This window comes from Oncorhynchus masou, chromosome 31 (assembly GCF_036934945.1).
Source record: "Oncorhynchus masou masou isolate Uvic2021 chromosome 31, UVic_Omas_1.1, whole genome shotgun sequence".
Taxonomy (NCBI): domain Eukaryota; kingdom Metazoa; phylum Chordata; class Actinopteri; order Salmoniformes; family Salmonidae; genus Oncorhynchus; species Oncorhynchus masou.
In genome coordinates, this window is record NC_088242.1 from 94362367 (window position 1) to 94390343 (window position 27977).

At 42.9% G+C, this 27977-nt stretch overlaps 1 protein-coding gene across 2 annotated transcripts in view; it reads right to left on the reverse strand.

The window, feature by feature from the left end:
* Window positions 1–27555, reverse strand: part of LOC135524781 (calmodulin-regulated spectrin-associated protein 2-like) — a 125694-nt gene extending 98139 nt beyond the window's left edge. The window contains exons 1-2 of one of the 2 annotated variants that reach the window (XM_064952597.1): window positions 26868–27555; window positions 14038–14579 (exon numbers count right to left, since the gene is read on the reverse strand). In XM_064952597.1, the coding sequence (XP_064808669.1) occupies window positions 14038–14579; window positions 26868–27009 (684 nt within the window). In that variant the 5' untranslated portion in view covers window positions 27010–27555. Of the gene's footprint in view, window positions 1–13763; window positions 13797–14037; window positions 14580–26867 lie in introns of those variants that run through there. The other variant, XM_064952598.1, reaches the window with a different exon arrangement.
* Window positions 27556–27977: the final 422 nt, after the last annotated feature.

Sequence of the window (27977 nt, forward strand, 5' to 3'; positions counted from 1 at the left end):
GTCAGATGGGGACAGCCATTTATAAACAGACCAACAGCCTTGAAGAACGACGACGGTCAAGTGCCTGCCACATCAGTGTGGAAAAGACAAAGTAGCTGATCATCAATGGCAACAACTTACCAATGTCCCAATCACTCTCTCTGAACGACCGACCAGTGGAGGTGGTTGAGTGTTTGAAATACAGAGGGACACAAGTTGATAACAAGCTGAGTTTGACAGAGGAGAATGAGAGAAATATTTTTTAAACAATTTTTTTAAGCAAGCCAATGTCTGTAATTAAATCAGGAAATTAAAGGGGTTTGGTGTCCGCCAGGATGTTCTGGAGAGGGTGTACAGCAGCTTGGTGGAAAGCATCCTCTCGTTTAATACGACAGTCTGATACGGTAATCTGAGCTGGTGGACAGGATCCTAACGTTCAATATGACAGATCTGAGCATGAGGAGCAAAATCAAAATGACCAGAAAAGTAAAAGTAAAGTAAAGCAAAGTAACCGGTCGACCATTTGAGCTTTCCGTTCCACGAGGCAACCAGAAAGACTGGCTGTCGTTGGCGACACCTCCCACCCTCCACACCCTCAGTTCGAGAGGCTTCCCTCCACACCCTCCCCAGCCTCCACACCCTCTTTTCATTTTTAATTAATTTGCTCAAGCTCATTCAATTTGGTTGTGAATTATTGGGTAGATTGAATATTCAAACCTCGTCTCTGATTTTCAAGCAAATGTAAGTCGGGCCTGAGACTAGGTCACTCAGGAACACTCAACACCTGGAAAGGCTTTCTTGTGTGTCTTTGGTGAGGCCAAAAAATGTGTGTAAATGTCTTGCTGGAAAAAATAAATATATCCCATTCTTCTGATCCTGACAAACTAACTCCCAGTCCCTGCCGATGACAAGCATATGTAACAGTATAACTTTAGACTGTCCCCTCGCCCATACCCGGACGTGAACCAGGGACCCTCTGCACACATCAACAACAGTCACCCACGAAGCATCGTTACCCATCGCTCCACAAAAGCCGCGGGCCATGCAGAGCAAGGGGAACCACTACTTCAAGGTCTCAGAGCAAGTGACGTCACCGATTGAAATACTATTAGCGCGCACCACCGCTAACTAGCTAGCCATTTCACATCCGTTACACATACCCATATAACATGATGCTGCCATCACAATACTTGAAAATAGAGGGTTTCACTCTGTTGTGTTGTATTGGATATGACCCAAACCTGCAGTTTTTAATTTAGGCCAAAAAGGTAATGTCTTTAAGGTGTTTTGCAGCATTACTTAACAGCCTTGTTGAAAAAATGATGTATTGTGGTGGCAGCATCACGTTATGGGTATGCTTGTCACCAGCAGGGACTGGGGAGATTGTCAGGATGATAAAAAAATGAAAGGAGCAGAGCCCAGGCAAGTTAGAGGAGACACTGACATAGTCTTCTGAAAGCCACGGGACAACTACCAAATCTTTATGCTAAAGACACACCAGAATGGCTTTCCAGGAGGTGTTGAGTGTTCCAAATGGTCTAGTCTCCTACTTGACTTAAATCTGGTTGACAAAAAAACTGAGAAAATGTTTGAACATTGGCTGTCCATCAATGATGCCCAACCAAATGTACTGAGCTTGAGCGATTCTGACAAAAACAACAGATATCCACCGAATGAACTAAACATTAGGAACACCTTCCTAAAACGGAGTTGCACCCCCTTTGCCCTCAGAACAGCCTCAATTTGTCGGGGAAAGGACTCCAATGCTTCCAACAGTTGTCAAGTTGGCTGGATGTCCTTTAGGTGGCGGACCATTTTAATACACATGGGGAAACTGTTGAGCGTGAAAAACCCAGCAGCGTTGACAATTCTTGACATACTGAAACCGTTACGCCTAGCACCTACTACCATACCCTGTTCAAAGGTCAATTCAATTATTTGTCTTGCCCATTCAGCCATTCTGAAAAGGCACACACACACAATCCATGTCTCGACGGGTTAAAGAAGGATTTTTAAGCCTCCTTTAACCCGTCTCCTCCTCCCCTTCATCTATACTGATTTGAAGTGGATTTAACAAGTGGCATCAATAAGGGATCATAGCTTTCACCTGGATTCACCCAGTCTATGTCACGGAAAGAGCAGGTGTGTCTAATGTTAATGTCCACTTAGTTGTGTAAGGTTGGTAAAATCTTATTCAACATGATTCCCAGCTGTAATGGCCGCCAAAAGGGGCTTCCAACAAGTATTAACACTGGGTGTGAGGACATACGCAATTAGAATACAAAATAAAAGGTTGCACTTAGTCATTTGGAAACTGTTCTATAATTGTGTAGATCGATTGGATTTTTTTTATCCTATCGAATCCCTTTTTTTTTTAATGTATTTTTAAAAAGGCAGCAAAATGTGAAGACTGTGAAAGGGGAGTGTTGACCTTTGCCACCACCTGTACGGCTGTATACGGCATGATTACAGTAATCAGAGCGGTATCCACGGCAATAGAGGTGACAAGGATCCATGTATCGGAGCTAAGTGGAATAATGACCTTTTTATGCCTCCCTCATGAAATATGAAACATATCCAAGATTATATTATACACTGACTCTGAACGGTTTATCATCATTACATTGATCTTCACGATGAACAGAAAATTGTGTTTTTATTGACGGGTAAATCTGGTGCTCGGCTGAGGAGAGGCTTAACACAGTAACACACACACACACACACACACACACACACACACACACACACTACTGCTAATGATGGCTCCCAAATGCAGAGCACTGTCCACGTGCCAACCACTTGGTCTAGATATACCACACATTCTGCTACAGGGACCACTTCAAACCCCCTTAACTGCAGGCAATTACAGTCATATACTGTAGAATACAATACACCCACACACACACACACACACACACAAGAGCAAGACCTAAGCCTAATACCCCAGAGTATAGCAAGAACTCCATGCCAAACACAGCTAAATTACCAGATCGGTCGATTACACAATGCTATTACTTGCAGACGTCTATATAATTCACAGATTCGAAAACACACAAAGTCTGCATGTATTATTCATAAGCTATACAGAATGACAACACAGCCACAGAGAGGACCCGAGTGATACCGGGAGGTTACAGGGCCTGACTGTAACTACAGCTACACTGGGAGGTTACAGGGCCTGACTGTAACTACAGCTACACTGGGAGGTTACAGGGCCTGACTGTAAATACAGCTACACTGGGAGGTTACAGGGCCTGACTGTAAATACAGCTACACTGGGAGGTTACAGGGCCTGGGTTGGCTGACTAAAGTTTACTGTAGCAATGTGGAATCTCTAGCTAGTTAACTGTGTAAGCTAGTTAGCTGTGTGGGCTAGTTAGCTGTGTGGGCTAGTTAGCTGTGTGGGCTAGTTAGCTGTGTAAGAGTTGTTAGGTGTGTAAAGTGGAGTTAGCTAGTGTGGACTAGTTAGCTAGTTACCTGCGTGACATATTTCCCTTCCCATGACAGCAAAACTGTTAGGAATTGTTGTAGTAGAGATTCCATTTCTGGACACAAACCAAAAAGGCCTGACAAGAGAGCAGAAAACCTCCGGACCGAGCTCAGCAACCTCTCACGTCAGTAGAGCTAAAAAAAAATAATAATAATAATAATTTTACCTTTATTAAACCAGGCAAGTCAGTTAAGAACAAATTCTTATTTTCAATGACGGCCTATGAACAGTGGGTTAACTGCTTGTTCAGGGGCAGAATGACCGATTTGTACCTTGTCAGCTCGGGGATTTGAACTTGCAACCTTTCAATTACTAGTCCAATGCTCTAGCCACTACGCTACCCTGCCGCCTCCATCCTTTCATCCCTGGGCAGAATGGTCGAGCTCTGCACCATTATATTCCCGAATGTTAATCCTCCTTAAAACATGACACGGGATTGCTGAGTTACAATTCAAATGACGTAAACTCTTTCAAACTACTTCCTGAGTAGACCTACTGTATCTTTTGTGTATCTAACTGTGTGGTGTCCATACTAGGATTGAGGCTGTCCTAATATGGACACCGTTGTTAGTTGTTAGCAGTTGACGTTACTCTTCAATAACACAGACCCCAAAGCAAATCAAGGGGAAGAAAAATAGGTTTATTCTTATTCAGAGGACGAATCACGCGGAGAGGTAGATGGTAGATGTTCATTCTCCCCTGTCCTCAGTGATGCTTTCCTGTGGTTCTCTCCACAGAACAAAGGAACAGGATGTAGTTTATAACCCAGCCCTAGCCTGTGTTGGACCAATTAGAATTCCTTGCAATACAACCTGGGCCAATGGCAAAAATACAAAGTATCCTATTTCAGGCTCACTGTATAGACAAATTCCTCCCATGTCTCTGACCCATTGCTCATTAATCCTCTATTACAGAAAAAAAATGATTTCCATTGATCTAGTACTCTATGGACTTCTCGTCCTCTACATTGTGTATTTATCGTCAAAATATTCCTATACCGTATAACTATTCTTACACCGTATTCACCTAGTAAGAGACCCTGGTTCAATCAATGGTTTTCCATTGATGAATTGAAGGCGATAAGCGAGCAAAAGAGATATCGTTACAAGAAGAAATAGACAAAAAATGTTTTGACTATGGCGAAGAGCAGAGCGCGTTGCTCAAATTGAGCAATGTACTTGATCTACAGCAGTTGATCGCCAATTCAATATGACTTGTAGGCTATAATGCATGTCATAAGAGTGACAAGCGAGATTCAGACTGGACATTTATGCTGTGAGTGAGTGAGTGAGTGAGTGAGTGCTCAAAGCAAACTGCTCTATGCCACGAGTCTGTTTCTAAAGGCATGCCACAAACTGTACTGTTGTGTGTGTTGTGTGACCATAAGTGTGTGTGAGCAGCAGAGTTGAATTGTGTACATCGCAGTGAGTAATGCAACATGTCCGTGGGTGTGTGTGGGCGGGCAGCAGCTGCAATCTGGAGTGCATTGTCTTCAGATGTGTGAGTCCATTACAGAATCAAATAAATGAAAAGAAAAGGGACGAGAGAGAGAGAGCTGCATTGCCGAGAGCTTCTGTTTGGCAGACAAGCAGAAAATGGAATCAAATCTGTTTTGAACAAAACATTATCCCTTACATGAGAGGTCATAGCATCACACAGCAGATAAGGACAACAGAACTCCGCCATCTCAAAAACAACACAATGTCACTAAATACTGTAATGTACGTCTTATAGAAAAGACCTCCTTCATATTATTTTGTGATGCAAAGAATGACCACAGGTGAATGACCACAGGTGAATGACCACAGGTGACCAGGTAGGCTGGATTTCTAATGTGGGTGTGTCAAATCGGAGGGCCTGTTGTCCGGACCTCTGGCAGTCTCTATGGGGGTGCCACAGGGTTCAATTCTCGGGCTGACCTTTTTCTCTGTATATATCAATGATGTAGCTCTTGCTGCTGGTGATTCTCTGATCCACCTCTATGCAGACAATACAATTCTGTATACTTCTGGCCCATCTTTGGACACTGTGTTAACTAACCTCCAGATAAGCTTCAATGTCATTACAACTCTCCTTCCGTGGCCAACTGTTCTTAAACTCTGGTAAAACTAAATGTTCTTCAACCGATCGCTGCCCGCACCTGCCCACCTGTCACTACTCTGGACGGTTCTGACTTAGAATATGTGGACAACTAGAAATACCTAGGTGTCTGGTTAGATTGTAAACTCTCCTTCCAGACTCACATTAAGCATCTCCAATCTAAAATTAAATCTAGAATCGGCTTCCTATTTTGCAACAAAGCCTCCTTCACTCATTCTGCCAAATATACCCTCGTAAAACTGACTATTCTACCGATCCTTGACTTCGGCGATGTCATTTACAAAATATCCTCCAACACTCTATTCAGAAAATTGGATGTAGTTTATCACTGTGCCATCCGTTTTGTCACCAAAGCTCCATATACTACCCACCACTGCGATCTGTATGTTCTCGTTGGCTGGCCCTTACTACATATTCGTCACCAAACCCACTGGCTCCAGTACATCTATAACTCTTTGCTAGGTAAAGCCCCACCTTATCTCAGCTCACTGGTCACCATAGCAGCACCCACCCATAGCACGCGCTCCAGCAGATATATTTCCAGCAGGTATATTTCACAGGTCACCCCCGAAGCCAATTCCTCCTTAGGTCGCCTTTCCTTCCAGTTCTCTGCTGCCAATGACTGGAATGAATTGCAAAAATCACTGAAGCTGGAAACTCATATCACCCTCACTAACTTCAAGCACCAGCTGTCAGAGCAGCTCACAGATCACTGCACCTGTACATAGCCCATCCAACTACCTCATCCCCATACTGTTATATATTTTGACTTTTTGCACACCAGTAGCTCTACTTGCACATTCATCATCTGCACATATATCACTCCAGTGTTTAATTGCTATACTGTAATTATTTTGCCACTATGGCCTACTTATTGCCTTACCCCGCTTATCCTACCTCATTTTCACACACTGTATATAGACTTTTTAAAAATGGTATTATTGACTGGTGTTTGTTTATTCCATGTGTAACTAACTCTGTGTTGTTGTTTGTGTCGCACTGCTTTGCTTAATCTTGGCCAGGTCGCAGTTGTACATGATAACTTATTCTCAATTAACCTACCTGGTTAAATAAAAAGGTGGAGAAAAAAAAAATAATAAAAAAAGTCTGACTCTCATAAAATTGTAAAAAATGAAAAAAATACTCCTCTTCTTCATTGCACTGATCTGAATGAAGTGGCCAGGGAAATGGCCTGTTTTTCACCAGTCAACTTTTGTCAAGTCTTCCAATCAGTGCAGATGAATGGGGAGCAATTGCACATCTCCACACTTATACCCACTTCAGACAAAATATGTGGTATATTACCTGTTAAAAAAATATATACGGTTATGTTCATAAACTCAGCAACAAAAAAAAGAAACGTCCCTTTTTCAGGACCCTGTCTTTCCAAATAACTTCACAGATCTTCATTGTAAAGGGTTTAAACACGGTTTCTCACACGTGTTCAATGAACCATAAACAATTAATGAACATGCACCTGTGGAACGGTTGTTAAGACACTAACAGCTCACAGACGGTAGGTAATTAAGGTCACAGTTATGAATACTTAGGACACTAAAGTGGCCTTTCTACTGAAAGGAGGATGTGTGGAGGATCCGTCCTGGTCGGGGCCGGTGTGTCTCAGCATCATCGGACTGAGCTTGTGGTCTTTGCAGGCAATCTCAACCCTGTGCGTTACAGGGAAACATCCACCTCCCTCATGTGGTACCCTTCCTGCAGGCTCATCCTCCAGCATGACAATGCCAGCAGGCATTCTGCTCGTACACTGCAAGACAGGAATGTCAGTGTTCTGCCATGGCCATCAAAGAGCCCGGATCTCAATCCCATTGAGCACATCTGGGACATGTTGAATCGGAGGGTGAGGGCGAGGGCCATTCCCTCCAGAAATGTCCAGGAACTTGCAAGTGCCTTGGAAGAGTGGGGTAACATCTCACAGCAAGAACTGGCAAATCTGGTGCAGTCCATTAGGAGGAGATGCACTGCAGTACTTAATGCAGCTAGTGGCCACACCAGATACTGAGTGTTACTTTTGATTTTGACCCCCTTTTGTTCAGGGACACATCATTCCATTTCTGTTCGTCCACATGTCTGTGGAACTTGTTCCGTTTATGTCTCAGTTGTTGAATCTTATGTTCATACAAATATTTAAACATGTCAAGTTTGCTGAAAATAAAACGCAGTTGACAGTGAGAGGACGTTTCTTTTTTTTTGTTGTTGCTGAGTTTATGACCCTCTTTCAAACACTCTTATTTACCACGTTCTTACAGGTATACCCTTTTTATACATGTCAGTGGGTAACTGGAATATTGGAAGGGGATGTCGTTAAACCAAGGGGACTGTTTCACATTTCAGATTAGGGAGTAGTTAAACAATGGAAGTCTTAATGAATGTACCTGCAAAAAAAAACAAAAAACAGAACCATTCACACAGACCAGAAACCTCTATCTTGTTAGAGGGTCTGTGAAAATGCAGTTATCATGTGTAAGCAGGTTTAAATGTTCTTTCTTTATTTAACCACCCTTTTCAGATATATGGGGCGGCAGGGTAGCCTTGTGGTTAGAGTGTTGGACTAGTAACCGAAAGGTTACAAGTTCGAATCCCCGAGCTGACAAGGTACAAATCTGTCGTTCTGCCCCTGAACAGGCAGTTAACCTACTGTTCCCAGGCCGTCATTGAAAATAAGAATTTGTTCTTAACTGACTTGCCTAGTAAAATAAAGGTAAAATTAAATATACAAAAAAGCAGGCAAAAAGAAGCAGGCATGATAAATTAGTGGGATTTCGGTCTGTGTATGAAAGAGATACTGGAGATTGCGAAAACCCGTCTTTCATATCAGCTCTCGACAAAGCCACATCTTCAAACATACTCTCACTGCAGCCGCTCACCTTTAAAATCCTTACACATCACAATGAAACATCCCTTGGGCTGCGTTTGGACAGGCAATTCTGATATTTCTTTCCACTACTTGGTCTTTTGATCAATCACTTCAGATCTTTTTTCAAAGCTGATATGATTGGTAAAAATACCAATTAGTGGGGAAAAAAAGAAGATCAGAATTGGGCTGCTTGTGCAAACACAGCCAATGTCCCACAGTAGACATTGATAAAGACTGACCTGTGTTGTTGTTGTCTAAGACTGCATTGATTTCCCGCAACTATTCAATCAATACAGATAACTGTTATGAAAGTTGCATTGTCAATTTTGTTTTGTATTTAAAACGCCACTTTAAAAGTGTACATGACGCTGCAACAAAATTTCCCTATGGGGACAATAAAGTCAGTAAGTATATACTGATTGACTTTGAGATAGGAGATTTCTGGGGTAAAAAGTGATTATTTTGTTCTAACCAACAAAATGGAGGGAGTTGTCACTTGATTTACAGATCAGCCCCTGATCACAGTGCTTCAATAACACGTGCACTACCGGTCAAACATTTAAAAAAATAATAAAACATCTTTATTATGACTATTTTCTACACTGTAGAATAATAGTGAAGACATCACAACTGTGGCGGGCCCCATGAGAGCCAGTTTGATCGTAGTGCTCGATGGTTCTTGCGACTGCACGTAAAGAAAAAAGCTTTCAAAGTCCATGAAATGTTCCGTATTGACTGACCTTCATGTGTTAAAGTAATGATGGACTGTCGTTTCTCTTTGCTTATTTGAGCTCTTCTTGACATAATATGGACTTATACCAAATAGGGTTATCGTCTGTATACCACCCCTACCTTGTCACAGTGTAGCCTAGTGGTTAGAGCATTGGACTAGTAATTGAAAGGTTGCAAGTTCAAATCCCCGAGCTGACAAGGTACAAACACTAACACGTGGTCTCTGATTGTGACAAACCACAGCAGCTAATCATGCAGAGAAGGACGAGAGGATCGGAGGCCTACTCAACGGATGAGAGGGAGGGAGGAGAGGAGAGAAAAGAAGAAAAGAGAACAGAAGGGAGGGATGGACAGAGGACTTTCACAATCCTTTCACAGTTCTCTTTAATCACGTTTTTTTGGGAGGACCTGCTCACTGACTTGTACAATATCCCTCCATGGCCAACTGGACCGAAAGTGAGCATGAACCAAACAAGAATATGTCAAAGATTATGCCATAGAAGAGACGGTGAGCATGACATAAAGCAGGATCAGGACAATTATACAGTATGGAAGAGTATCTCACAGAAGAGAAATGGAAACATGTAGATGGAACTGCATACAGTGTGGGAGTGTAGAAATGCTTCTTGGGGAATAGCTGCAATAGAATTTTCTCTTTTTATTTGATTCTACTGTGGAACACGGAAACTGTTGTGTAATGAGGACGCAGAACACGTTGTGACATACACCAGAGATAATCTGGTTATTTACGGTGTTTCCACTCAGTTGTCAAACGTACTCAACTAAAACCATTGGAAATGCTTTACACAGCACACCGTGAAAAACACGAGTATCCTTATCACTATACAGTGCATTCGGAAAGTATTCAGACCCCTTGAACCACATTTTGTTCCATTAAAGCCTTATTCATTTCCTCATCAATCTACACACCCTATAATGACAAAGCAAAAATAAAATAAAAAGTTTAGAAAAGTTTGCATATTTATTCAAAATAAAAAAATAGAAATACCTTATTTACATAATTATTCAGACCCTTTGCTATGAGACTCGAAATTGAGCTGTTTCCATGAATCATCCTTGAGATGTTTCTACAATTTGGAGTCCACCTCTGGTAAATTCAATTGATTGGACATGATTTGGAATGCTGTCTCTATAAGGTCCCACAGTTGACAGCGCATGCCAGAGCAAAAACCATGCCATGAGGTCGACGGAACCGTAGAACTCAGAGACAGGTTTGTGTCGAGGCACAGATCTGAGGAAGGGTACCAAAAAATGTCTGTAGCATGGAAGGTCCCAAAGAACACAGTGGCATCCATCATCCTTACATGATTCCATATGTGTCATTTCATAGTTTTGATGTCTTCACTATTACTCTACAATGTAGAAAATAGAAAAATAAAGAAAAACTCTTGAATGAGTAGGTGTTCTAAAACTTTTGACTGGTACTGTAGATGCCTTCAGAAAGTAGAATCAGTATATTTTTTTTGACTTATAACGGTTATTGTACTTGCATGACAGTCTTCATCCATAACTGTCCTTTACACAGTAATTGTGCCCTAATCTCTACTAAATGTCATACTGTTAGCAGTCGATAGTGACTGGTATTAGGACAGCAATACAAGCGAAACACAACGGAATTATGGTTGACAATTACTTATGCAAATAGTCAACGAGGAGAGGGTAGAGTAAACAAAATGTCAATCAGTGAAAAACTAGGAATTTGAACAACCGCCTCATTTGCATATTCAATTAAAATTAAAACATTGTACCGAAAGAAGATTGACGTTGCGACACACTGTTTGATGATCATGCCTCAATCCAAAACCAATCAGGCGAAAAAGGCCTCCTATTGTGACTGAGACATGGCATAATGATTGCTTCTCATTTCATCTCGATAGTGCTGCCTGCCTAGTCTCGTCATTTCTGTCATGAGACAGCCTACAGGTCTGTGTAAGGTGGCACCGACAGACAAGGCAGCTCTGCTTCTCGTGCCTACGCAACTTTGTAGTATTTGTTTTTTTTGTGTGTTTTATTTATTATTATTAGCCCAGAATGTTTTTTGTGTTATTACAGAAATAACTTCTGGATTACGGAAATAACTTCTGGATATCAGAGCGGCGGTAACTCACCAGCATTACGACCAGAAATACGACTTTCACGAATTGGATCCTTTGTTCGTACCCTCCAGGGCAATTGAAATTTTCCCGAGGCTGCTCCAAGACACCAACGGCCAGGAAGAGGTATTCGAAGTGGACTTCTAGTCTGACTCAGGAGCCGTGCACACCATCCACCGCTTCCGAGTATATTACTCGCTAATGTTCCGTCTCTGGACAATAAAGTAGATGAGCTCAGGGCGAGGATCTCAGTCCAGAGAGACATCAGGGACTGTTACATACTCTGTTTCATAGAATCATGGCTCTCTCTGGATATACTGTCCCCGTCCATACAGCCAGCTGGGTTCTCAGTACATCGCGCAGACAGGAATAAAGCTCTCTGGGAAGAAGAAAGGCTGTGGTGTATGTTTCATGGTTAACAACTCATGGTGTGATTGTGATAACATACAGAATCTCAAGTCCTTTTGTTCACCCGACCTAGAATACCTAACAATCAAAGGTATTCCCTCCCAAGAGAATTCTCTTCGGTTATAGTCACAGCCGTGTATGTTCCCCCTCAAGCTGATACCATGGCAGCCCTCAAGGAACTACACTGGACTTTTTGCAAAGTGGAAACCACATATCCTAAGGTCGCATTTATTGTAGCTGGGGATTTTTACAACGCAAATTTGAGAAAAACACTACTGAAGTTCTATCAATACACTGTATACTGGCTCTGGAAAAACTCTCGATCACTGTTACTCCGCCTTCCAGGTTGGCTACAAAGCCCTCCCCCACCCTCCCTTCATGACTCCATTTTGCTCCTCTCTTCCTATAGGTAGAAACTCAAGGAAGTACCCGTGCTAAAGGTCTATTCAACAACGCCAGTACAGGCAAAACGTCAGTGCAGAGACAAAGTGGAGTCACATATCAATGGCTCAGACACGAGACGTATATGGCAGGGTCTACAGACAATCACAAAGGGAAAACCAACCATGTCGCAGAGACCGAGGACTTCTTCACGGACAAGCTAAACACCTTCTTCGCCCGCTTTGAGGATAACACAGTGCCACCGTTGCGGCCTGCTCCCAGGGGCTATCGTTCTCCGTGGCCTATGTGAGTAAGACATTTAAGCGTGTTAACCCTCGCAAGGCTGTCGGCCCAGATGACATCTCTAGCCGCGTCCTCAGCACATGCGCAGACCAGCTAGCTGAAGTGTTTACAGACATATTCAATCTCGCCCTGTCCCAGTCTGTTTTCTCCACTTGCTTCAAGAAAAGGTAACTGAACAAAATTACTTCTGACATCATGAAGTGCTTTGAGAGGCTAGTTATCACCTCTACATTACCAGACACCCTAGACACACTTTTGCTTACCGCCCCAATAGATCCACAGATGATGCAATTGCCATCGCACTGCTCTGTTCCCATCTGGACAAGAGGAATACCTATGTAAGAATGCTGTTCATTGACTACAGCTCAGCCTTTAACACCATAGTACCCTCCAAGCTCATCATTAAGCTCGAGGCCCTGGATCTGAACAACTGGGTCCTGGAGTTGCTGACGGGCCACTCCCAGATGGTAAAGGTAGGAAACAACACCTCCACTTCGCTGATCCTCAACACAGTGGCCCCACAAGGGTGCGTGCTCAGCCCCCTCCTGTGGTCCCTGTTCACCCATGACTGCGTGGCCACACACGCCTCCAACACAATCATCAAGTTTGCAGACAACACAACAGTAGTAGGCCTGATTATCAGCAATGATGAGACAGCCTACAGGGAGGAGGTGAGGGTCCTGGCAGAGTGGTGCCAGGAAAATAATCTCTCCCTCAACAGCAACAAAACGAAGGAGCTGATAGTGGACTTCAGGAAACAGCAGAGGGAGCACACCCCTATCCACATCGACAGGGCCACAGTGGAGAAGGTGGAAAGCTTCAAGTTCCAAATATACGCACCCCGTTCCCTATATACCTCCAGTTTGACCAAAGCCTCATGGAGAGAGGCAGAAAGATAAAAGATAAAACAGGGGAATAGAGAGAAAGAGTAGTAGAGATACAGACAGCTCCTACTTACTTAGACGACACACACACACAGACACACAGACACACAGACACACAGACAGACAGGACGGTCCACCCTAAAAAATAGTGGGCGGATTTCAAAACGATGTGGGTACTGGGCATTAACATTCTTATGCTTATGAGGGTATTCTGATTAGGCCAGGGGAGTCTCAAGTAATTCCGGTAAAACCCTGCCAATCAAATCCTGCAGGTGGAGACTGCTCAAATAAAAGTCACACTGAGAAGACCTAGGCTACAGAGAAGTACAGAGATGAGAGAGAAAGACAGATGCAGATAGCAAGACAAAGAGAGATAGACACTAAAAGACACTAAAATAGACTGAAAGAAGTCACAAAATGGAGGGAAAGAGATCCACAGTAACCAGACCCACAGCCACACACTATCCCCCAACCCAACCCCACTCTCTCTCTCTTACCATCTGTAGGGGCCTCTTGCGGAGGTCTCTCTCAGTAACCAGACACACAGCCACACACTATCCCCCAACCCAACCCCACTCTCTCTCTTACCATCTGTAGGGGCCTCTTGGGGAGGTCTCTCTCAGTAACCAGACCCACAGCCACACACTATCCCCCAACCCAACCCCCTCTCTCTCTTACCATCTGTAGGGGCCTCTTACGGAGGTCTCTCTCAGTAACCAGACCCACAGCCACACACTATCCCCCAACCCAACCCCTCTCTCTCTCTCTTACCATCTGTAGGGGCCTCTTGCGGAGGTCTCTCTCAGTAACCAGCCTCGTCTGGTCTGTGACGTGGAGTCCCTTCTGGGCCAGGGCCTGGATGACAGCATCGTGACCAACCAGGGGCTGGGTGACAGCATCGTGACCAACCAGGGGCTGGGTGACAGCATCGTGACCAACCAGGGGCTGGGTGACAGCATCGTGACCAACCAGGGGCTGGGTGACAGCATCGTGACCAACCAGGGGCTGGGTGACAGCATCGCGACCAACCAGGGGCTGGGTGACAGCATCGCGACCAACCAGGGGCTGGGTGACAGCATCGCGACCAACCAGGGGCTGGGTGACAGCATCGCGACCAACCAGGGGCTGGGTGACAGCATCGCGACCAACCAGGGGCTGGGTGACAGCATCGTGACCTCCACTAGTCAAGATGAGGCTCCCGGCTCTGCAGTAGAGCTCAGCAGACAGCAGTAGGCTGACTACGGCAGGCTTCAGATGCTCCTGTTCATACTGGTCTGTGTAGAAGGGCTCCTTCAGGTCGGCCGGGACACTGTCTGTTTAGGAGGGAGAGGTAGAGAGGTCAAAAGAGTGAATATGCTTTGGCACATACTACATTTTTCTAAGTCAAGAGTGAATCGGTGAATATACCATTTGCTCCCAGGAAAAATGTATAATTAACTTTCTAAATGTTGTAATGCAAAAAGGCATCATGCGCAGTAGCTAACCATTAACTAGACAACCGTTCCACTCCTAAACCAGCTCATAGTACCTGATACAGTGTTGTTGTTCCTGATATAAACGAGATTAGGGTGTTCAATACTATATTGACAAGTCAACATGACTGATAGTAATTGAGTCTACTTCATTGTTTCCTCATCCAAAAGACATGGTGGTTTTATCCGTTATGAAATACACTATGGATAAACTGCAATGTGTGTTACCATGGAAACTACAGTTGGAAAGGAACCTGATCAGTGTGTGTGTGTGTGTGTGTGTATATATATATCAGTTGGCCTGGAGTTCAAAACTGTATTTCTTCCTTATGAGACTTTCACAGGGTGCTGTGAAAATGGGGACGGTATAAAAACCAGAGACTCTGTATCCACAAAACAACAAGCTATAAAACAACCTGATTTTCACACCACTCAAGGAGCTGCACGTTAGGAGTTTGGCTGAAAGTAGATTGATTCCTTCACGATGTAACACTCTGCCGCACACACACACACACACACACACACACACACACACACACAGATGGGTGTTCATTATGATCGGTGAAGCCACATTAAGAGGGAACTTCTCAGCTTCACACCCTTCCACCACTCTGGGGATCATATTCGACAGGCCAAGTCAGCAGCTCATAACAGAGACACGCTATCTAATTAACAACAAGGTCACCAAAGGGTACTTGAGGTAGAAGTTGCTCTTAATTGCAGATCTAGGATCAGATTACCAACAGTCCTTACCTAAACCTTTAGTGGGATGAAGAATTAATCTGACCCTGTTTCAGTGTCATTTTAGCAAGCCAGATTTTTCTGAAATCGTTTTTTTTAGTAGTTTGAAGATGAGCATTCCTGAAACATAATTTTGTTGACATATAATATGATCTGAGAAATTGATTTCACCCAAATTGGCACTTTCAATGTACATAATTTATATCATATTCAAATAATTCAATTAATTACATCGTATTCAAAAAAATTCAGCGATGAGCAAATTTGAGGTCTGCACTAGCCTACTGTGGCTATTGGATCATAATGTAGGCCTACCAGAGTGACTGAAAATGTTGTGTTGTTTGATACAATAAAACACTTTATAAAATGCATTATTATTCCCCATACCATTATTACAGAGAATGAGACAAATTATGCTACCCTCTGCCTATTGGCTACGTAGCTTATTCAAGCCGGTCTCAAAATACAACACTGCCTCTTTAATATGAAAATTGCTCTATAACTGGGCTAATAACTTACTATCTAGCAAAGGATATAAACAAATGTGCACACGAGGCTACATGCAGCTTTCATGTTGATCTCAAAACAAGCACATCTACTCCAGACCGCTCATACTGTAAACACAGTCCAGTTCAAAGTGAATGGCACAGTTCCATATATGGCAATGGTCTATTTACATATAGGCCTACTGCAGCTCTGATTGGTTATAGCAACACTGGTCTGTTAAGAGAACGGGCTTGAGTAGTGCTTGTCATTGCAATAGAATCTTACTCCGATGCATTCTGCCTACAACAAAAATCTCTTGCATAGTTTGTTTGGTTTTCGGTATGTTGCATTGAAAGTGACTAATTTTGTGTTGATTTGATCACAATTGCCACAGTAATGGGAAAAGTTGATAGTGTTAACAGGGAAAACTCTAGAACAGTGGTCACCAACCTTTTCTGAGTCAAGATCACTTTGAGTCAAAATGCAAGCCGAGATCTACTGGTCAGATTTTTTAACGACGTAAAAAAACACAAGCCTATGCAACATTAACCAATTATAAACAGTTCTGTAGCAATGAGGTTTGTGCAGTAGACTATAGGCCCAATACAGTATCACTGCATATTGGCTTTGCTTGAATTGCCCTGCCAATGCATTGTTGTTCGGGACATTTTTTTTAATTATATTTCAAAATTTGAGGTAGGCTATATGATCAAACCGGTAATAGATCCATTGTTGTATGACTTGTGAAGCACAGCTGAATGAGCATACATTCAAATAATTAGCATTTTTATGGGCTGGTGGTGCCTGCATCTGATGGTCAGTCTCAGTGGAGGGAGAGAGCAGCAGACTGATGGTCCGTCTCAGCAGAGGGAGAGAGCAGCAGACTGAGGGTCAGTCTCAGCGGAGGGAGAGAGCAGCAGACTGAGGGTCAGTCTCAGCAGAGGGAGAGAGCAGCAGACTGAGGGTCAGTCTCAGCGGAGGGAGAGAGCAGCAGACTGAGGGTCAGTCTCAGTGGAGGGAGAGAGCAGCAGACTGAGGGTCAGTCTCAGTGGAGGGAGAGAGCAGCAGACTGAGGGTCAGTCTCAGTGGAGGGAGAGAGCAGCAGACTGAGGGTCAGTCTCAGTGGAGGGAGAGAGCAGCAGACTGATGGTCAGTCTCAGTGGAGGGAGAGAGCAGCAGACTGATGGTCAGTCTCAGTGGAGGGAGAGAGCAGCAGACTGAGGGTCAGTGTCAGAGGAGGGAGAGAGCAGCAGACTGAGGGTCAGTCTCAGTGGAGGGAGAGAGCAGCAGACAGAGGGTCCACCTCTCAACATCCCTCCGCTCTCTCTTTCCTCCGCTGATGGCGAAACACGAGTCGCACCGAATTATTCCTGCGTCATGCACAAATTCATGTTGTTACTCCTATTTACAGAGAAAGTGGTCCTGAGTTCGACTATTTAAAAAAAACAAGCACACATAAAACTTGAAAAAGCCATACGTTCACATGAATAAAATCACGGAGGATAACACACAATAATAAAGTCTGGGACTTATTTCCATTGTGGTCCTCTTGAGACAAGATGGCTGGACAAGATCCAACACAGTTAAACACAGTATGGCAGTGAAATAATAAAACAAAAACAGAGAAGAACATCTCTCTTATCAAAAACAGAGAAGAAGAACATCTCATCAAAAACAGAGAAGAACATCTCATCAAAAACAGAGAAGAACATCTCATCAAAAACAGAGAAGAACATCTCATCAAAAACAGAGAAGAACATCTCATCAAAAACAGAGAAGAAGAACATCTCATCAAAAACAGAGAAGAACATCTCATCAAAAACATAGAAGAACATTTCATCAAAAACAGAGAAGAAGAACATCTCATCAAAAACAGAGAAGAACATCATCTATCTCATCATTTCAGTTACGTCATAGGGGTTATTCATATGGGCACAGAAGACATCAAACATATTTCTACTTTATTTTTAAAGTGTTCAATAGTAAAAGTCCCAAACCTACACTGTTTACTGTTTTGTATTGGTATTGGCTTGGGTTAAATGGTAAGTACCAGTAATCCCACTACATATAGAGATGTTCTCTAAACATTTTAATGAAAAACATACAATGCATTATAATTGTACTATTTTATTATCACAACATTTTAGTCACTTGCCCATTTCTCCATCAAAGTGTGGAGCTTATAGGAAGAGTCTTCATATGAGAATTGCGCGGATAGCACTCTCAGACAGCTGCCATTTGTTGGACTCTTCAAGCAGTTGGGTTCAAGCACTAGGTTACTAAGTCAAGGACAAACTGAATTGCTTTCATTGAGGACACTTGAGTGTCGCAGCGGTCTAAGGCACTGCATCTCCGTGCAACAGGTGTCACTACAGTCCCTGGTTCGTATCCAGGCTGTATCACATCTGGCTGTGATTGGGAATCCCATAGAGCGGCACAGAATTGGCCCAGTGTCGTCCGTGTTTGGCCGGGGTTGGCCGTCATTGTAAATAAGAATTTGTTCTTAACTGACTTGCCTAGTTAAATAAATAAAAATGTTTTTTGAAGGACTGGATTGACCACATAATTGAGCCCACCATTTATTTTCATCATGAAGCAAAAGCTATTGGTTTTCTAACCAAAGTTGCAAAGAAGGAATTGATGGTCCAAATCGAATGTTAGGTACTATATTTGTGGTAGATTAAAGAATCCTATAAATAAATACAAAATGGCCAATTTGGGTGCAATCCATTAGCTTGATTTCTCAGAGATGAAATTATATTTAAAAAAAAAATGCTTCTGGAATGCAAATGTTTTATCTTGTTTCTACCTACAGAAACAACTTCAGAACAATCTGAAATGGTGGGTGTTGAAATCCTCTTGTGCGTTTTGAGGTGGAATGACTCCATGATTATTTTTGGGGCAACTCCTTGGCCTACGCCTTGAGGAGAAGCAAACTGACCAACAGAGACCCAGTGGTGGAAAAAGTACCCAATTCTCATCCTTAATTAAAAGGAAAAGATACCTTAAAAAGAAAATGACTCAAGTAAAAGTGAAAGTCACCCAGTAAAATACTACTTGAGAAAAAGTATAAAAGTATTTGTTTTTTAAATATACTTAAGTATCCAAAGTAAATGTATAAATAGTTTCAAATTCCAATTATATTAACCCAGCACGATTATAATTATTTATTTTTTAATTTATGGATAGCCAGGGGCACACTTCAACAGTCAGACATCATTTACAAATGAAGCATGTGTGTTTAGTGAGTCTGCCAGATCAGGGCAATAGGATGACCAGGGATGTTCTCTTGATAAGTGCGTGAATTAGACATTTTCCTGTCCTGCTAAGCATTGAACATGTAACGAGTACTTTTGGGTGTCCGGGAAAATGCAAGGAGTAAAAAGTACATAATTTTCTTTAGGAAGGTAGTGGAGTAAAAGTAGTCAAAAATATAACTAGTAAATATACAAATACCCCAAAAAACTACTTAAGTAGTACTTTAAATAATTTTTACTAAAGTGCTTTACACCACTGCAGAGGATCAATCGGAGGGGTGGGCGCGGCTCCCAGAGGATCAATCGGAGGGGTGGGCGCGGCTCCCAGAGGATCAATCGGAGGGGTGGGCGCGGCTCCCAGAGGATCAATCGGAGGGGTGGGCGCGGCTCCCAGAGGATCAATCGGAGGGGTGGGCGCGGCTCCCAGAGGATCAATCGGAGGGGTGGGCGCGGCTCCCAGAGGATCAATCGGAGGGGTGGGCGCGGCTCCCAGAGGATCAATCGGAGGGGTGGGCGCGGCTCCCAGAGGATCAATCGAGGGGTGGGCGCGGCTCCCAGAGGATCAATCGGAGGGGTGGGCGCGGCTCCCAGAGGCGAGGACAGTAAATAAAGGTTAGGGGTGGGGCTCGAGTCCTTTGAGACGATGACACCATAATGCCTACCTCGATCAACTAATCTACATTGACAAGGGATAGCCTACTCCTCTCTCACTGGACCTGCTGTATAGGACGAGCCAGAAAGGACAGTAGAAATAGGGGTGAAGGGAAACAAACAGAACTCCCGACTTGTCAATAGGTCACTTTAGGTAAGTCTATCAGGGCGAGTCTGAGTCAAGTCTCTGACCTCTCTAACCTCCAGACGCTAACCTCCAGACGCTAACCTCCAGACGCTAACCTCTCTAATGTCAACTCTCTAACCTCCCCTACATCAAGTCTCTAACCTCTCTAACCTCTCTCACCTCAAGTCTCTAACCTCCACTACCTCAAGTCTCTAACCTCTCACCTCCCCTACCTCAAGTCTCTAACCTCCCCTACCTCAAGTCTCTAACCTCCCCTACCTCAAGTCTCTAACCTCTCTCACCTCTCTAACCTCAAGTCTCTAACCTCCCCTACCTCCAGTCTCTAACCTCTAACCTCTCTCACCTCCCCTACCTCAAGTCTCTCACCTCTCTAACCTCTCTGCCCTCTCTAACCTCTCTAACCTCCCCTACCTCTCTAACCTCCCCTACCTCTCTAACCTCCCCTACCTCTCTAACCTCCCCTACCTCTCTAACCTCCCCTACCTCTAGTCTCTAACCTCCCCTACCTCTAGTCTCTAACCTCCCCTACCTCTAGTCTCTAACCTCCCCTACCTCTAGTCTCTAACCTCTCTGCCCTCTCTAACCTCCCCTACCTCTAGTCTCTAACCTCTCTGCCCTCTCTAACCTCCCCTACCTCTAGTCTCTAACCTCCCCTACCTCTAGTCTCTAACCTCCCCTACCTCTAGTCTCTAACCTCTCTGCCCTCTCTAACCTCTCTGCCCTCTCTAACCTCTAGTCTCTAACCTCCCCTACCTCTAGTCTCTAACCTCCCCTACCTCAAGTCTCTAACCTCCCCTACCTCTAGTCTCCTACCTCTCCCACCTCAAGTGCTGAGCAGAACTGCATTATATGTTCCACACAGGTTACCATTGCAATCTGACAACACCGAAATCTGATATATTCCAGATTCATTATCTCTCTGTCTCTGTGTGTGTGTGTGTGTGTGTGTGATATGTGATATGTGTGTGTGTTATATAACACACACACACATATCACACATATATATATCACACACACACACACACACATATATATATATATATATATATATATATATATATATATATATGTGTGTGTGTGTGTGTGTATATATATATATATGTATATGTGTGTGTGTGTGTGTGCTCTCAGACTCTGCTTAATTGCCTGAAAGTATTCTGAGCGGTAGCAGTGTACTCTGGGATCTGAAGACCTCTCTACCATTGGGAACATGAGACAGTATTTTTGGAATCATCCCATTTCATTCAGACCCAATTGAAAATACGATACACAGAGGGGTCTGGTTAGAAGCTCATGTATTTTACAATATTACAGAGCAACAAAACCTCAAATCAGCTCACTGGCAACTGCAGTAGAATGTTCTGTCTCTCCGGGGCCCGAATCCAACTGCATCACCCTTGGTCAAGGGGCCAATTGTATCAAGTGTCCCAAAGTAGGAGTGCTGATTCAGGGTCAGATGTAACTTTTAGATAACAACGAATCAAATAGCAAGGATAAAGGGGACTTGATTACTCCTTCACTGAGGTGCTTGATACATATAGCCCCCAATCAAATTGGTGACATTAATTAAATGAGATGTTCCACTCAAAATCCAAACAAAAACCAGAATAAGGTTGTACTCCTTCCCGAGTGTTCTCGGGTATGAGGATATATTTGACTGTTCTACTATGCTACAGTGTGTAGGTCTGTGTCAGTCTTTATGAATAACAGCTAAGACAAGTCAAAGGAATACAGAACAGATGTCTTGTCGAGGTTGTGCTTTATGCCACGTGCAATTTATTTATTCTTTTCACCCCCAGATCAACGTAGGGCATTAAAAACACAAGCACAACAGAGGGCAAATTACATACGACCGGGTCACGTACTCACAAAGAAACTAAGTGAAGGAGTACTGATACATACGACCGGGTCACGTACTCACAAAGAAACTAAGTGAAGGAGTACTGATACATACGACCGGGTCACGTACTCACAAAGAAACTAAGTGAAGGAGTACTGATACAGGATCAGTGTTTTCCCTTTTAGAGCATAATGAATACACCTTATCAAAGGAAAGAGGAGACCTGATCCTGGACCAAGGATGCTTTGAGATACTATTGGAATACGGACGCAGCGTTTCATGACAACAGTTGGGAGTTTGAATGGGATTGATTTACAGGCAGTTACTCTCTGAATCGTATGCTTGTGTATTAGACGCGTGTCAGAATTTATGTAACTTTCTCGTCCATTTATTGTTCTTATTCATACGGTCAGTGGTCCCGTGTGGCTCAGTTGGTACTGTGCACGGTGCTTGGAACTCCAGGGCTGTTGGTTCGACTCCCACGGGGGACCAGTGGGATGAGAGCATCTTTTTAAAATGACCCAAAAAAAATGTAAAACGTAAAAATGTCACTGAGACAAAGGACAAAAGTGTGTTAAATGTTGCATTCAGGAAGTATTTAGACCCCTTGACTTTTTCCACATTTTGTTACGTTACAGCTTTATTCTTTCCCATCAATCTATAGACAATAACAAAGCAAAAACAGGTTTAGATTTTTTTTTTTGCTAATTTATAATAACTAAAAACTGAAATATGACATTTACATAAGTATTCAGACCCTTTACTCAGTACTTTGTTGAAGCACCTTTGGCAGCATGATGCTACAAGTTTGGGACGCCTGTATTTGGGGAGTTTCTCCCATTCTTCTCTGGATATCCTCTCAAGCTCTGTGGTTGGATGGGGAGCGTTGCAATGGATTATGGTCATTGTAGTTCAAATCAAATCAAATCGTATTTGTCACATACACATGGTTGGCAGATGTTAATGCGAGTGTAGCGAAATGCTTGTGCTTCTAGTTCCGACAATGCAGTAATAACCAACAAGTAATCTAACTCACAATTCCAAAACTACTGTCTTATACACACAAGTGTAAGGGGATAAAGAATATGTACATAAAGATATATGAATGAGTGATGGTACAGAGCAGCTTTGGCAAGATACAGTAGATGGTATCGAGTACAGTATATACATATGAGATGAGTATGTAAACAAAGTGGCATAGTTAAAGTGGCTAGTGATACATGTATTACATAAAGATGCAGTAGGTGGTATAGAGTACAGTATATACATATGAGATGAATAATGTAGGGTATGTAAACATTATATTAGGTAGCATTGTTTAAAGTGGCTAGTGATATATTTTACATCATTTTACATCATTTCCCATCAATCCCCATTATTAAAGTGGCTGGAGTTGAGTCAGTGTGTTGGCAGCAGCCACTCAATGTTAGTGGTTGCTGTTTAGTGGTTGCTGTATTTTTCAGATCTCTAAAGAGATGTTAGATCGGCTTCAAGTCTGGGCTCTGGCTGGGCCACTCAAGGACATTCAGAGACTTGTCCAGAAGCCACTCCTGTGTTGTCTTGGCTGTGTGCTTTGGGTTGTTGTCCTGTTGGAAGGTGAATCTCTGCCCCAGTCTGAGGTCCCGAGTGCTCTGGAGCAGGTTTTCATCAAGGATCTCTTTTTACTTTGCTTCGTCCATCTTTCCATCGATCCTGACTAGTCTCCCAGTCCCTGCCGTTGAAAAAATATCCCCACAGCATGACAATGGCACCACCATGCTTTCCCTTAGGGATGGTGCCAGGTTTCCTCAAGACCTGACGCTTGGCAGTCAGGCCAAATAGTTCAATCTTGATTTGAATCAGACCAGAGAATCTTGTTTCTCCTGGTCTGAGAGTCATTTAGGTGTATTTTAGAAAAACTCCAAATCGGGCTGTTATGTGCCTTTCATTGAGTGGCTTCCATCTGGCCACTCTACCATAAAGGCCTGATTGGTGGAGTGCTGCAGAGATGGTTGTCTTTCTGGAAAGTCCTCCCATCTCCACAGAGAAACTCTGGAGCTCTGTCAGAGTGATAACATTGTTCTTGGATACCTCCCTAACCAAAGCCCTTCTCCCCCGATTGCTCAGTTTGGCCGGGCGGCCAGCTCTAGGAAGAGTCATGGTGGTTCCAAACTTCTTCCATTTAAGAACGATAGAGGCCACTGTGTTCTTGGGGACGTTCAATGCTGCAGACATTTTTTGGTACCCTTCCCCAGATCTGTACCTCGACACAATTCCTTCGACCTCATGGATTGGTTTTTGCTCTGACATGCACTGTCAACTGTGGGACCTCATATAGACAGGTGTGTGCCTTTTCAAATCATGTCCAATCAATTGAATTTACCACAGGTGGACTCCAATCAAGTTGAAGAAACATCTCAAGGATGATCAATGGAAACAGGATGCACCTGAGCTCAATTTCTAGTCTCATAGCAAAGGGTCTGAATACTTAATAAATAAGGTATTTCTGTTTTTCAAACATTTCCAAAAACCTGTTTTCCCTTTGTCATTATGGGGTATTTTGTGTAGATTGATGAGGAAAAAAATAATAATTGAAATCAAATTTAGAATGAGGCTGTAAACGTAACAAAATGTGGAAAAAGTCATGGGGTCTGAATACTTTGCAAATGCACTGTATCTTTACAACTTCTAACATCTTATCAAAAGTTGTGTTTGTGAACAATGGTTATTATATCTAGTCCAACTATTAAAGTCTCATATCAGACATGAGCTTTGTATCTGAGGAGACATGTTGACCCCATACATCTCCTTACATTTGGCACATTAACTTTTTTGTTTTTTCTTGTACCTTTATTTAACTAGGCAAGTCAGTTAAGAACAAATTCTTAATTTCAATGACGGCCTAGGAACAGTGGGTTAACTGCCTGTTCAGTGGCAGAACGACATATTTTTGTCAATTCAGGGATTTGATCTGGCAACCTTTTGGTTATTAGTCCAACACCAACCACGAGGCTACCCTGCCCCCCCCCCCCCCGGTGCAAATACTACATACATAAATAAATGAACCGAAATAACAGTATTAGCGTACATATTTGACTAGACTGGCTATTTCAAAAGCACAATGAGGACATGAAACAAAATGAATTGTCTTGCATCAGTGAGCAGATGGTGCAGTGGAAAAGGGGAGACCTAGTCAGTTGTACAACTGAATGCATTCAACTGAAATGTGTCTACCGCATTTAACCCCCAACCCCTCTGGATCAGAGAGGTGTGGGGCGGCTGCCTTAAAATCGACATCCACGTCTGGGGAATAGTGGGTTAACTGCCTTGCTCATGGGCACAACGACCTTGTCAGCTTGGGGATTTGATCCAGCAACTTTTCGGTTACTGGCCCAACGCTCTAACCACTAGGCCACCTGCCCACCCAACTACTAGGTTCCCTTCAGTAAAGCAATCTCTGCATCTGCTCTATGGCCTTTAACAAACAGTAGGCTTGAGTACACGGAGTAGGTTATACAACACAATCATCCTTCAGGCAAACTGCTGGCTATTACCAAACCCAAAACCAAGGTTCAAAACAGATCAAAGAAGAGAGTATAAGATATGAAATACTTTCTCCCAGAACGTGTGCTGTCTGAACTGCTTTCAAAAGGTCACATATTGTCCCCGTGACTATGAGGCTTATAGCAATACTGCACGTCTTGGAATGAAACTCAAGGTGCAGTAATTTAAATGTATCGAGAAGACCCCTAGAGCCAGATTCCCAGGCACAGATTAAGCCGAGACTAAAATGCTCTTTCAGTGGAGAATCTCGATTGAACATGCTTTTTAGCCCAGGTCTACTATCAATCTGTATCCGGGAAACCAGACCCACAAGGACCTCTTGACCAGCTTCAAGCTACATTCCACATCATTGAGCTGGGCCTTGCTTCACAGATGAGTCATGAGATCTCTAATCTGGTCATCAGTGACCATTGGGACTCAATGCAGTGTAGAGCAATGGGGTGAAGTGGAAAACAAATGGATTGTGACAATTCACATCTTATGGATGGATGGATGGATGGATCTCTATCTCTATCTCTATCTCTATATATATATATATATATATATATATATATATATATATATATATATATATATATATATATCATGGCCTGTACACCCCCTACAAAGTGACAAAAGGTTTGTGTCCAGATTCAAATTTATATCCAAATTAATGTATATTACCACCACATAAAACTGTTGTCTTTGTTGAAGTACCTAAATGGCGATCCAAACACAACTATCACTGCTCTGCTATTTGTTACTAAGGTAGCCTCAAGTGTGACTCTCCTGGCTAATACTGTAAGTAGGTCTACTGTAGATATAGCCACCAATGTGAACCCGAGTATCAACATTATCATTACTGTTAGACATAATAATATGAGTCACATGAGCTTACTATAGAGGCTTACTGATAACCACGGTAACAACTAAAACCATGGTAACACCTATAACCATTTGATTGTGAATGTAGGATGGCATCACCAGCCATCTAGATCTGAGATTATGCTGTGGGTGGTGTCATACTCAAAGAGTCATAGCTCTCAAGCAGAATACATTCACAATCTGTGGCACCGTTTCACTTCACACCCTCATGTTTATAGCCCACTGCCAATGAACGGAACTGAACGAGATAAGAATTGATCACGCAGCTGTTCTGGTTCTTAATTAGCAGAGGTCTATTTGAGAATGATGTCTGTTCGTTTTGAATGGATGCTTCTCTCAGGGAATCTAAATACAGTGGTTTTACAGTGTGTGTATATATATATATATATAAATACAACATACACATCAATTGCACTTTAAATGCATATCTTGTTAGCTTGAATGGTGTGGTGTGTGTTGTTATTTGTATAGCTGAGCTATAATATTGCAATGGGGAAAACCGCTACATTGCTGACAAATATGTTTGAAAAACCAAATATATGTAATTATTGACAAACTAAATGAAACCATGCAATTTATAAAAACAGAACACCACCTACCTGTCCCAAATGCTTTGGCCACCAGCCACGTGAGGCTACAGTAGATTTTTGCTCGAGAACAATCATAGTGACCGGAAGACTTTATTGCGGGAACAATAAAGGTATTTTTAATTTCCCTGGCGTCCGTCACTTCACCCATCATAACACCCTGAAGTGTCAACAGCCTTCGGCAAACACAATGATTACTAACTATGTCGCAATAGAAGTCGATGACATCCCACCGTGAATAATGGAATGCACCACACGTTACTTGATTTGCCAGCCTTCAATTGCCTATGTAAATGTACAATTCGTTGGAGCAGACATGGAGGGTTGACTGCAAACCATCGGTATGGTATTGTCTAACTCCTTTGAGTCAAAATGAATAGTGCAATTAGCGACTCTGCCTGTATTTTTCAGCCATTCTGCTGCTACCTGGGTTGTAATCATTAGTCCAAACAGAGTTTCTATTGGAGAAATTCAGGTAGGTCCCTCCCCGTTTCGTTCCGTTCCGTTTGCTTACTTTTAAGAAAAGTTTTGCAACAGAATCGGCGTAATGAATACGCCCCAGTTTAAATGGGGTTCGCCTAATAGCTGTCAACCTATTTCAGAAGAATCTCATTGAGGAAGGCGCATATTTTCTTCAGATAGAGAGACAAAACATTCCGATTCCCATTCAAGTCTTTGTTTTCAAACACAAGTTGGTTCCCCTCTGCTTTTCCTCGCTTGTTGCGGTTCTCCTGCCGCACTGTGGCTAAGAAAGGGCTGCACTATTGCGCGTGCGCGTACCACCCAGCCACTTCTGCACAACATCAAAAGAGGCCAGCATGCTTTTACTACAGTTAGAAATTGGACAGAATCTACGCATCGCATACATAGCTTGATTTGTTTGGATAAAATGCCTATGTTCTGTCTGTTTATATGTCAAATGCATCCCAGGATAGACACACATTCTAACTAACCAATGAAATAGATTAGCCTGTCGAGTTTGGGACTATACGGTTCTATCTGCAAAAAGATGATTCTGAGATCATTGGCTTTAAAGTTCCAAACCCTCATTGGTTTGAATGGTGTCAGCTATTTTTTATATTGTATTCTTTTGAACTTAACAACATGAATTGGGGGTATTTC